At 38.3% G+C, this 13,500-nt stretch overlaps 1 protein-coding gene across 3 annotated transcripts in view; it reads right to left on the bottom strand.

Annotated features, from left to right (window-relative positions):
- Positions 1-13,500, bottom strand: part of tbx5.S (T-box 5 S homeolog) — a 57,951-nt gene that overhangs the window by 31,977 nt on the left and 12,474 nt on the right. For all 3 annotated transcript variants that reach the window (XM_018244012.2, XM_018244010.2, XM_018244011.2), the window contains exon 4: positions 1,138-1,257. In XM_018244012.2, coding sequence (XP_018099501.1) covers positions 1,138-1,257 — 120 coding nt within the window. The remainder of the gene's footprint in view (positions 1-1,137; positions 1,258-13,500) is intronic.

Below are 13,500 nucleotides of genomic sequence, written 5' to 3'. Positions count from 1 at the left end.
TCTAACTGCAACTAACTAATAAAGGCTAAGGGGGTTATTTAATAAAGGTTTCTATTTATTTTTTACTATAAAATCTGAAATTTTAGGGGAAAAAAAACCTTGAATTTTTCATGATTTATTAAACCCTGAGGATGGAAAAAGTCTGAATCCAAAAACCCGGCATCTCAGACCTACCGAGGTTGTATATGTCATTAGGAAAGGTCCCTATCCTATTTGGAGGTTTCTGTGGTCTGCCCTTGAATTAGTCTGAAAATCCAACTATTTCTGACTTTTCAGGCAGAAATCTGAAAAAATTGGGGCTTTTTAGGAAAAAGTCCAACAAATTCAAGCCTTTCGGAAAAAAAAAAGAAAAAAAATCAGATGGTTTGGATTTCTGCTCAATTTTTTCGCGTTTGTCTGCGATCCGATTAAATCATGATTTTTAAATAATAAATAGGATCCAGTTGTGGATTGTTGCTGGTCTGACTTTTTTCATTAAAATAATCAGCAAAATTCGGATAAATAAGGCCCTTATTGTTCTGTACAGCAAGCGATGGCAACAAACAGTATATTATATGATGGAGAATAGTTGGGGGAACAAGGTGATCCTGGCCCCTCCGCCGCCTGAGGCCCCCCTCCCCCGGAAATTCGCTCTTAAAGTACCAGGAGCAGGTACCTAGGTACCCTGGTACCTAGTGGGGTGCTGCCGCCTGAGGCGGCAGCCTCAACTTGCCTCATTGGCGAAGCACCTCTGGAACAAGCTTATTTGTATCCATAGTGATGTTAATTTTGCACATTTTTTGATGATTCTGTTCAAATAAAATTGATATTGACCCATTTGTAGTGAATGAAATAAATAAATATATACCGTATATATACACTTTTTAACTCCTATAGAAGATTAAACATTTTCTTTGCAGTGCAGTTTGACATTGGTCAGAATTTGGCGTCAGTCACCATGTTTTAGTCAACCTTCCCTTTTGTCAAAAGCTGTTTCAACAGGGTTTTATCAAATGGGTAAAATTGTTCTGGCTAACACACAGTAAATGGCTAGTATTTGATATAAAGGTGTCAGGGGATACAGTAGTGCCAATATCATAGTACTGATCCTTTTGTAGAAAAGACAAAGATCTTACCGTTTGTTATTAGCAAACTCACCATTTGTTATCAGCAAACTTGTATCTGTGGTCATCTGCAGGCACAATATCCATGAGAAGGATGTACTTGGTTTTTGGGTTTAGGCCAGTAACCTTCACTTTGTAACTAGGGAACATGCGTCTGGAAGAACAAAGTTTGTACATTTAACTATTTATAAAAGACATAAAAAGGAATATAAAAGGCATCAGTCACAGAAGACAGACATAAACTGTCAATTCCAATGTACCAAATAATTCCATTCTCTTTAAAGGCACAGTAACACCAACAAATTAAAGCGTTTTAAAGTATTTCAATTATCATGTAGTGTTGCCCTGCACTGGTAAAACTGATGTGTTTCCTTCAGAAAATCTATTATATTTTATATAAATATGCTGCTGTGTAGCCATGGGGGCAGCCATTCAAGAACAGAATACACAGTAGTTAGGGTTGTAGTATACAATGGGATCCTTCAGAGTGTATCTGTTATCTGTTGTGTATCCTGTGGCTACCGTGGAGTCCCCATGACTCCACGGCAGCTTGTTTATATGCACTATAGTTGTGTTTCTGATGAAACACATCAGCTTTACCACTTTAATACTTTCATTTTGGTGTTACTTTTCCTTTAAAGCTGTATGCTAGGCCTTTCAATTACAAGGTTAATTTCAAGCCCAACACAGTCATTTATATTAAAAATGTAAAATGATATAGAAAAAGCTGGAGTCATACAGGCATAGCATTCTTATTTCACAGAAGAATAAATAAATAAATGTCCAAGCCCACTGCGGTTGATAATTTGCTCTCCTACTTTACCACCTCCCTGTGGTTATTTCATTCATCTCTGGCCATCAGATTAGTGTAGTTCAGATAAATGTTTTATTTAAGACGCATTACCAGTTCAGAAGCCAGCACGAAAATGAATATGGTGCAACCAAAAGTTGTGCTAAGTACAACCACACTATATTATTAGAGGCTTTAATAATTACAGACGTTCCTCCCAGCTCATAAATCACATTTTTCTTACTCCGTCCAAGAACCTCTGCTGCAGAGAGCCTTCTCTAGGGTTTTTTTTAGGACAGAGAACAATGATCCAGTTATGGGACAAGCTGCTTGAACATTGATAGACCATTGGAGGTCCAGCTCTTGTTAGTCTGCAACTCCCAGCATCAATAGATGGCTAACAATCAGAGACATGACTAGGCTAGGTAATAACTCTGTAATGGTCTAGTATATAATAATATATATATATATATACCCTATGGCAGGGGTGTCCAACAGATAGATCGGGATCTATCAATAGATCTTTAGCTGGTGATCAGTAGATCTCAAGACACTGTCAACAAACAGCTTGTCTAAATCACCCTCCTATTTCATGCTTTTCATTCAGATATTTATTATGTTAAGGTTACGTAAGAAATAGTTCTTTGTTAAATATAGCAATTTACATTTTCCCATAAATCAATATTTAAGTAATATTTTCCATGGAACAGAATGCTAACTATGCTTTTATGGATGTAGATCATATTGGCACAACATCACTAAAAGTAGACCTCGCATTAGTAAAGTATGAGCACTTTCACTATGGATTTCCATGTGACCTGCACCCAGACCTACTTCATTCTTCTGAAACATGAGTGCCTAAAGGTGTTATAAACGTTTGGAGCAAATGTAACAATTTTTTCATTAAAGTTTTTTTACATGCACTGCACACTATCGCAAACTTTAAAATTCACAATCTCTAACCTACTGTTACGTGAGGGGCAAAGTGCTTGCAAAGGCAATGCAAACATTTATTGGCATTACGAATAATTTTTCTGTTAGAAACCAATATTACATTCCTGCATAGTTCCCTAATGTATTCACAAACACACACAATCAGGAGCTAGTTATCTTTCCTGGTTTGGGAAGTGTTGGACTGTTCTACAGAACCTTGCAAATGAATTCAGAAAGCACACAACCTCAATTTTTTCAATTTATTTACATGACATAGGCTTATAGTAGAGACACTTTTTTCAAAACTGCATTCTGTATATATTAATATTTTTGTACACTGTTCAGGAGTCAATTTTTATTGTTTTTGTACTAAAGACATTCCAGTGTGACTTTAGTGTCACGTTTTAGATTATAGTTATGATGAAAGAAGAACTTTCTCCTGATGGTTTTTTAAGCTGACTAGCCAATGCCCCCCCCATGCTTAGTTTTTTCATTCGAAGCAGGCCAGGGGAGGTGCATTTCTAAATTTGAGGTATTCAAGATTTTCACAATTGTGTTCAGTCTAATCTTTTACATTTTAATTTTTTCATAAATAAGCAAACATTCAAGGTTTTTTAAATTGTGAGTTTATTTAAAGTAGAAAAATAATCTAAGGGCAGATTCACTAAGGTTCAAATGGTAAATTCTAATTTTAGATTTTTTTGGGGGGTTAAAACTCACAATTTCAAATTTAAAACCACAATTTCGTATTTAAAACCACAATTGCCAATGTGAGATTTATCATACCTTGACCCTGAAAACAGTTCTAATTTGATACTTCGTCACCTAAAACCTGCCGAGTTAATGTAGAAAGCAATGGTAGAGGTCAGTTGAACCATTTGAAGATGTGAATTGCCTTCCTGACATTCAAGTTTTTATTCAGAAGAAAACTCGATTCAAATTCGATCCAAACTTTCGGGTCATTCCTATTTGACCGAATGTTGGACATTGACTTTTTTCATAAATAACCTCCCATTCGAGTTATGAGTACATTCCAATTTATTAGCGTTAAAACAAATTCACATAACTTAGAGATTCGACCTTTGTTAAGTAACCCTCTAAACCTCACTAATTGAATCTTATTGTAAATATGGAAGAACTATAAAGAATTTAGATGTACACTATGTAGGCTGATGTTTAATCCGAAACATACACAAGTGCTATGCAATGGGCCCATTATGAGAATTTTCATTTATGTTCATGAATGGATGCACCCTCTAATTATCTGTTAGTATAACATGATTATACTTAAAGGAAAACTATACCCCCCAAACAATGTAGGTCTCTATAAAAAGATATTGCATAAAACAGCTCATATGTAAAACCCTGCTTCATGTAAATAAACCATTTTCATAATAATATACTTTTTTAGTAGTATGTGCCATTGGGTAATCATAAATAGAAAATTGCCATTTTAAAAAATAAGGACAGCCCTGGGATGGTACGATTCACTGTGCAAACAAACACACCAACAAACCATACATGTTAGGTCACATGAGCCAATTATCAGACAGAGTTGTGTCTTTTGCTTCAACACTTCTTCCTGTTACAGTTAGAGTGGTAGTATCAGGTGATCTCGGAGGCAGCACAGAAACCATCAATTGGGATATAAATTATATGTTGGTTAAATGTTTGTTCAGAATATAATGTTCTCAAAGCTAATGTTAACTCCACTTATTATATCTTCTTTACAGACAGTTCTGAGTGCATTTTAAAGTGTTCCTTATTTAAAAGCAGTGTTACTTTTTAATTTAGAGTTTAGTTTTTTAAGGGTATCACATAATTAGACCATTTACATAAATTCTGATTTTTTTTTTTTAAATTGCACATTTTTAAGAACATACTAGCAAAAAAAAAAAAACACAGACAGCATAGTGCATAGTGGTGTAAGATGCTAGGCAATAGAGCAATATCATTATAGAAACCCTCTCTAACATCAATAACATCTAACATTAGTCAGGGCCTTAGTCGTCCCCCTTCTTTCCAGAACCCCACAGCAGTTGCAGGGCCTTTTTCCCTTCTTATCCATCAAATTCAAAAAAATTCTGGACTACAAAACACCCATTTTTTATAGGTAAAGCAAATGTGTTGGCAACGCTTTATCTTGAGTTTACATTGTATAAAACATTTACCAACAAAATGTAGAATTCATAACTGCACTAGGGGAAGCGGCATGGTATAGGTGTGGGGACTAGAGATGTCGCGAACTGTTCGCCGGCGAACTTGTTCGCGCGAACATCGGGTGTTCGCGCTCGCCGGAAGTTCGCGAACGTCGCGCGACGTTCGCCATTTTGGGTTCGCCATTGTTGGCGCTTTTTTTTGCCCTCTCACCCCAGACCAGCAGGTACATGGCAGCCAATCAGGAAGCTCTCCCCTGGACCACTCCCCTTCCCTATAAAAACCGAAGCCCTGCAGCGTTTTTTCACTCTGCCTGTGTGTGCTGAAGAGATAGTGTAGGGAGAGAGCTGCTGCCTGTTAGTGATTTCAGGGACAGTTGAAAGTTTGCTGGCTAGTAATCGTTTTGATACTGCTCTGTTATTGGAGGGACAGAAGTCTGCAGGGGTTTGAGGGACATTTTAGCTTAGGTAGCTTTGCTGGCTAGTAATCTACCTTCTACTGCAGTGCTCTGTATGTAGCTGCAGTGGGCAGCTGTCCTGCTTCTGATCTCATCTGCTGACTGCTGCAATAACAGTAGTCCTTGTAAGGACTGCTTTTATTTATTTTTTTGTTGTTTTACTACTACTACTACTACTACTATAAGAGCCCAGTGCTATTAGTCTAGCAGTGTTGGGGAGTGGGACTGGTGTGCTAATCTGCTGCTCCTAGTAGTTCAGCAGCACCAACTTTAATTTTTTTTTTTAATATTCATTTTTTTTTTTATTTTACTTTTTTTTATTTTACTACCGCTGTAGTAGTGTATAAGTTGACCTTTTAGGCATTATTTGCCCTGTAGGCATTATTTGCACAGTGTTTTCTTCAACCCGCCATCTAGCTGTGTGACCTTGTTCCCATTCTGTCTAAATATCCATAATATTACCGTCTCCAGAAAAAACACCGGAGTGACTTTTTTCAAGCAGCCATAATATATTTTACGTAATCCGTATCCACCGCTGTAGTAGTGTATACGTTGACCTTGTAGGCATTATTTGCACAGTGTTTTCTTCAACCCGCCATCTAGCTGTGTGACCTTGTTCACATTCTGTCTAAATATCCATAATATTACCGTCTCCAGAAAAAACACCGGAGTGACTTTTTTCAAGCAGCCATAATATATTTTACGTAATCCGTATCCACCGCTGTAGTAGTGTATACGTTGACCTTGTAGGCATTGTTTGCCCAGTTTTTTTGGCCGCAGCCACTGAAGCACAGAGGCCAGAAAAAATATGCCATATAAATGCTGAAAATAGTCATTTTTTGCCATACGTTGACTCAACGTATATGGCAAAAAATGACTATTTTCAGCATTTATATGGCATATTTTTTCTGGCAACTGTGCTTCAGTGGCTGCAACCAAAAAAACTGGGCAAACAATGTCTACAAGGTCAACGTATGGCGAAAAATGACTATTTTCAGCATTTATATGGCATATTTTTTCTGGCAACTGTGCTTCAGTGGCTGCAACCAAAAAAACTGGGCAAACAATGTCTACAAGGTCAACGTATGGCGAAAAATGACTATTTTCAGCATTTATATGGCATATTTTTTCTGGCAACTGTGCTTCAGTGGCTGCGTCCAAAAAAACTGGGCAAACAATGCCTACAAGGTCAACGTATGGCAGTTGTTTAAAGAGAACAGTAGATTACTAGCCAGCAAAGCTACCTAAGCTAAAATGTCCCTCAAATCCCTGCAGACTTCTGTCCCTCCAATACAGAGCAGTATCAAGCAGATTACTAGCCAGCAAACTTACTATCATCTGTCCCTGAAATCACTAACAGCTCTCCCCCTACACTATCTCTTCCAAGCACACACAGGCAGATTTTTCAGATACATTTTTGCCCTTGATCCCCCTCTGGCATGCCACTGTCCAGGTCGTTGCACCCTTTAAACAACTTTAAAATCATTTTTCTGGCCAGAAATTTTTTTTTTAGATGTTAAAGTTCGCCTTCCCATTGAAGTCTATGGGGTTCGCGAACCGTTCGCGAACCGCTCGCGTTTTTGCGCAAGTTCGCGAATATGTTCGCGAACTTTTTTTCCGACGTTCGTTACATCCCTAGTGGGGACAAAAATATGCACTGCAACATTTATTTGCGTCAGGCATATCTGACCAGTGGCACCCTAAATGCATTTAAGTTACAACTGACAAGGAATGATGTAGTTTATCATTCCAAGAAAGCTGTGAATATGCATTTATTTGGGAAGCAGGTAAGTTAATTGCAGTAGTTCTATCTATAAAATCTATAAAAACCATTTCTTTAAGGAACTGCTTATTGTTGAACCAATGATAGTTTTGTCAACAGTGTATGCTTAGAACAATTATGTTTGCTTTCTTTAATTCTGAAAAATGCATAATATCATTTTCTGTTGCCTCTAATTTTTATTTAAGCAGGTTATGTAATCAGGCAATTATTTTGCTTCTGCCCCAAGGCTCCAATGCACTCAAATGGCACAGGATACTAGAGGCACATTTTAGCCCACAGATCTCACATCCTTGAATGCACTCCTGAAGTTAAATTGCACTGTTTAACAAGTATTATCCAAATATTAAAACAAAAATGAATAAAGTACTGTTGATTATGGCACAAGGCACCCATATATAACATTTGTAGTTAAGATAGCAGTCCTGTGTTAACTATAGGACCATAACTTATTTCCTTTATCCAAAGATAACTGTCCCAAGGCTTTTTTCAGTAAAAAAATGTCATTTTATTTAAATTAGCATTAAAACTCAGATACAAACAAACCCCACCAGGCCTTACGCGTTTCGCACCCTCCGGCGCTTAGTCACCTATGACTAAGCGCCGGAGGGTGCGAAACGCGTAAGGCCTGGTGGGGTTTGTTTATCTGGGGCGAGTCCCTTGGGCTTAATCAGATGGAAATCAGATGTGGACTCCCAATTGATGTATAACATAACTTATTTCCACCTTATCCATTTCAGCTGTAGCCAAAGGCTTTTGTGCATGTGGTGGAGGTGCTGTTCAATTGCTGGAGTAATTTTTATTCATATTTCTCTGTTAGAACCAGAAATTACATTTCTGGTTCTAACGCCTTTTATTGGACAGACTTAAAAAAAATTATAATTAAAATTAGTTAAATTAATGTTAAAAATTTATCATACCAAGTCTGTACTAAAATATCAATATGAGACCTTATTGCCAATGATTACAGACACTTCAAATTATTTTATGCTTACAGTCCAGTCTTGAGAATGAACCACTTTGATTATAAAGTGCTAGCAAAAGCATTACACAGAAAATAATATACAGTGGGAAAAAACAAAAAGACTTTATTAAAACAAAAATGGACTCTCCATTCTAGAAATGGATTGATTTAGGCGCAGATTTACTAAGGTTCGAATGGTAAATTTAAATTAGAATTTCCAAATTTTTTTTTTGGCCAAAACTCACAAATTCAATTTAAAACCACCAATTTCAGTTTGAATTTATCACAGCTCGATCAAACCTCGATCCTGGAAATAGTTCTAATTCCCCTATTCTCCACCTAAAACCTGCTGAGTTCATGTTTAAGAAAGTGGCAGAGGTCCCTTAAACTATTTGAAGATGTTAAAGGAGAAGGAAAGACTTGCAGCACTTGGGGGTGCCAAATGTTAGGCACCCCCAAGTGATTATATTGACTTACCTGAAACCCCAGGCTCCTATCAGCAGAAAACTGCACCGGCCTGGGGTTATACCAGTGAGCAGCACGGATCGATCCACTTCCGTCTTCTTCTGTCTTCAAATTTCCCTGGGCAAACGCATGTGCAGTTGAACTAAATAGACGACTTTTCGTTGTACTGCGCATGCGCAGCCGCGCGAAGAAGGAGGAAGACTGGAGAAGATTGCTCAGTGGTGCTTAATGGTATAAGCCGGGTCGTGCAGTTGTCTGCTGATAGGAGCACCGGCCTGGGGTTTCAGGTAATTTGCAGCACTTGGCACTCCCAAGTGCTGCAAGCCTGTCCTTCTCCTTCAATAGTAGTGATGAGCCAAATTTTTGCCAAGTTTCGTTGCAAAAATGAGGCCGCATAGACTCCAATGGGAGGAAAAAATGTAGTGCGTCAAAAAAAATTATTGTGCATCAAAAAAAACTTTTGATTTAAGCATATCCATTCGATATATGCTTAGTTAAAATACACTGTACATAAAATGGAGCCCATTGCTTCTCTAATATTCAACACACCTACACTGCATAAGCCATTGCATTACAACTTGCATCAAGTCTAATAAAACAGTTCATGCAGCCTGGAAATATATCCATTGAATATACATTGAATATACATTGCTGTATACACAAGTAGCTCTATATAAATAATAAATATACCATAGCCATAAACCGCATTTGTTTGTTTAGTGGGGCAATGTTATTTTCATAGAACTGACCGTGTGAATAGCTTAATCCTCCTATACTGTTATATGTTGTTGTGTAAAATTACACATTGCACTTACCCATAGCAACCAGTCAGATTGTCATGACAGATTCATTGTGCCATGTTCTTATTGCACTGATGGTGCACAGTGCTTCCCAGAAAAATCTAAATAGTAGCTTAGTCATGTGACATAATTCTCCAATTACATAAAGGGGCCGATTCACTAACTTCGAGTGAAGGATTCGAAGGTAAAAAACTTCGAATTTCGAAGTTTTTTTGGGGCTACTTCGACCATCGAATGGGCTACTTCAACCTTCGACTACAACCACGACTTCGAATCGAAGAATTCGAACTAAAAATCGTTCGTCTATTCGACCATTCGATAGTCGAAGTACTGTCTCTTTAAAAAAAACTTCGACCCCCTAGTTCGCCATCTAAAAGCTACCGAAGTCAATGTTAGTCTATGGGGAAGGTCCCCATAGGCTTGGCTAACTTTTTTTGATCGAAGGATATTCCTTCGATCGTTGGATTAAAATCCTTCAAATCGTTCGATTCAAAGGATTTTATCGTTCGATCGAAGGAATTATCCTTCGATCGAACTATCTGCGCTAAATCCTTCGACTTCAATATTCAAAGTCGAAGGATTTTAATTCCTAGCCGAATATCGAGCGTTAATTAACCCTCAATATTCGACCCTTAGTGAATCGGCATACACAAAAATGGGTAGCTGGCTCCAATCTCTAAATGGACCAACTAATTAACGACCTCCCTTATAGACTTGCTTTTATATTGTTGGATATTTAAACACTTCAAATAAAACGGGCATAAAGCAAATAAACAAAAAACACCAACAAAAAAGGCAGGCAACCACTAGGTAATTCTCACCGAGTGGGAAGGGGTGACCTTAGTGAATCAGCCCCAAAATGTATGGAAACAAAAAACAAAGACATTTTCCTTGTACTTGTACAGCACATCGTTCTCTGTAAGCATGTAAGAATCAGCTGAGGCTGGAAAAAAATATAACTAGAAACTTGCAGCAATGTTGTCCTTGTACTACACGTAAATTGTGAGTTCTCACCATGTTTGTGTTTCTTCCAACAGAAATAATAGGTGACGTTTAATCTGCTCCTGTTTAAACTGCCCCGTGTGTACTTGCAAGAGCATATACTGTAGTTGAGACTTATGTGAATGATTAAAAGTCAGTGCTGAATAGGATAGTAGTAATCAAAATATGAAATGCATCAGCTCTGGCACTATGAAATGCATCAGCTCTGGCACTATTTAATGCTCCAGTTCTGTCCATAGCAATAAATACAAGGGGAAGGGAGACATTACAATCGGCCAGAGATATAGACTGTAGTGCAGGGGTACCCAACATCTTTCACACACTGAAATGTAGAAAGTGTGGGGGGGTGCCATAGAAGCATGAAAAAGTTCCAGTCAGTTGCTTAATAAGGTCCACAACTGGCTGTTTTTAAGTCCCATGTTGATTTCCAGCCTGCAGCCTGCTCTGTGTACACTGGTGTCTTTGTTCCTCTAAGGGTAATGGCACACGGCATGATTCCGGGCGTTTCGCCTACTGAGCATTTAATAGCTCCATGGACAGGTGACAAAACGCCTGTGGGTCCAAGCAATTGCAAATGAAATCAATAGTGAGTGCTACAGGGCATTTTGTTGCCGGCCTGTGGAGCTATTAAAAGCTTGGGTGGCAAAATGTCTGGAATCGTGCCATGCGCCATTGCCCTAAGACTCAACTCCCAAGCCAGGAATTAAAAATGGCCACCTAGTTTGAGGTGATTTGAAGTTCAGCTATGGGATCCTTTATCCGGAAACCCATTAACCAAAAAAGTGCCGAATTATGGAAAGGCCATCTCCCATGGACTCAATTTTATCCAAATAATCCCCATTTTAAAACATCATTTACTTTTTCTCAGTAATAATAAAATACCACCTTGTTCATGATCCAGTCTAAGATATCTAATTAATCCTTGTTTGAGGCAGGCCTGGATTTGTGGAGAGGCCACCAAGGCCTGGTTCTAGGGCAGCAGGATTGCAGGGGCGGCATGCTGCCCAACCACACCCACATTGGTTCTCTCTCCTTCCCTTTTCCCCCATCCCTCCTCCCCCTGCTGTAATTTGAGCCCAGAGCTATGAGTGAGAAGGGAGAGACTCCGTAAGGAAGTGATGTCACACCAAGCTAATATGGCAGCTGCTATCCTAAACAAACATAGAGAGCTTCTAGAGCTGTTTACTCAGATATGGTAAAGCATTCTGCATAATAAATATAGTGTTATAGCTTGCACTATTATGGCTAATCTATAATATATATATATATATATATATATATATATATATATATATATATATATATATATATATATATATATATATATATATATATATATATCAGTAACTTAAATAGATAGGTTGTGCAAAATAAAAAATGTTTCTAATATAGTTAGTTTGGAAAACATGTAATGTATAAAGGCTGGAGTGACTGGATGTCTAATATAATAGCCAGAATCCAACTTCCTGCATATCAGCTCTCTAACTCCGAGTTAGTCTGCGACTTGAAGGGGGACCACGTGGGACATAACTGTGGTTCCCCTTCAAGTCCCCTCAAGTCACTGATTGGTTATTGCTTGGTCACCAGGGTAACCAGTCAGTGGAAACCAAGAGAGCTGAAAATCAGTAGCGTTCTGGCTATTATGTCAGTCACTCCAATCTTTATACATTAATTTTTTGCCTAAATAATTATATTAGAAACATTTTTTATTTTGCACAGGCTATCTATTTATCCAGTTTTTTATTTTTATACAGGACATATGTCCAAATTATGGAAAGATTCATTATTTGGAAAGCCCCAAATCTTCCGGCAATGACTTCCCGCCAGCTAGAATGTAAGTCGCCGGTGGGATGGCACTCAGGGCACTTTTTTTTCCAAAGTCACCCAAAGTTGCCTCACAAGGAAACTTCGGGCGACTTTGGAAAACGAAGCGCTTGTGAGTGTCATCCCTTGGCAATTTAGATTCTAGCCGGTGGGAAGGGATTACGAGGAGATTAGTCGCTCGAAGAAGAGCCGATTTGTCGCTGGGTGACTAATCTCCCCAAAATAACATTGTGTGCCTCTACCCTTATAACTTATGCTCTTGTTTGCTGAACATTTCCCATAAAACCACTGTGAAAGCACTGTGCTTATAAAGCATATTACAGTACAGGCGATGTGGATGCTAATTGCAAGGTACAATTGTAACTACCATATGTTAGTGTACCTTGGTCAGACTGTACCACCTGGAGATGTAGCAGAGGACTTGTTCCTTGTAGCGCCGTCTCCCTTCTATCCTACACTCCCTCTGGTGCCAGCAGCTTGTGCATGCTCAGTATGAATTTGGCCTCTGTAGGTGCTCACAGTGTTTGGTTGACAGTGCAGTGCAGCAAAGTAACACATCTGTACCTTTTCTGCTTTCATTAAAGGGGTAGTAAATGCAAAAAATTAATTCCCATTTTTAGTCTCTTTAATGAAAAAGTGAAATTTATCTCCAATATTCTTTAATTAAAAAATGTCTACCATTTTTTATAATAAACCTGACTGTATGTAGTGAAATTTCCCCTTCGTTTTACTTGCTCTGACTGCTGAGGATAGGAAACTTCAGACGGTCCCTAGCTGCTCTGCAGCTTTGTTTGCTTCTCTGTAGAGCAGCCGGTGACCGTGTAGAGATTTGAATCCACAGGCCCAGTGCAGTCTGCATATTCTGATTATTGATCAGTTTTGCTGTATTGGCTTCTATGGCAGAAATTTTGATAATTTATGACGATCCCTAAGCTTAACCTCCCAACACAGCCCAGACCACACTGAGCATGTGCGCAGTCTTGGTTTTACAAAAATGTTTAACACAGTTACAAGATGAAGACCCCTTGCTGCCAACTTTAAAAGCATAAATCATTTGTTTTATTAGGCTTGTGGTGCAGTAAGTTAATGTTTATGTTTAGTATACAAAATACTGCATTTCTAGCATTATTTTAGACTTTAGTTCCCCTTTAAATTAGAACTTTCCTGTAAATCCTATGGCCCAGCAGCCCTTGAATGGTAGGTCTCTCATCTATTATATGAGTAA

This window comes from Xenopus laevis, chromosome 1S (assembly GCF_017654675.1).
Source record: "Xenopus laevis strain J_2021 chromosome 1S, Xenopus_laevis_v10.1, whole genome shotgun sequence".
Taxonomy (NCBI): domain Eukaryota; kingdom Metazoa; phylum Chordata; class Amphibia; order Anura; family Pipidae; genus Xenopus; species Xenopus laevis.
This window is presented reverse-complemented; position numbering and strand designations above follow the sequence as displayed.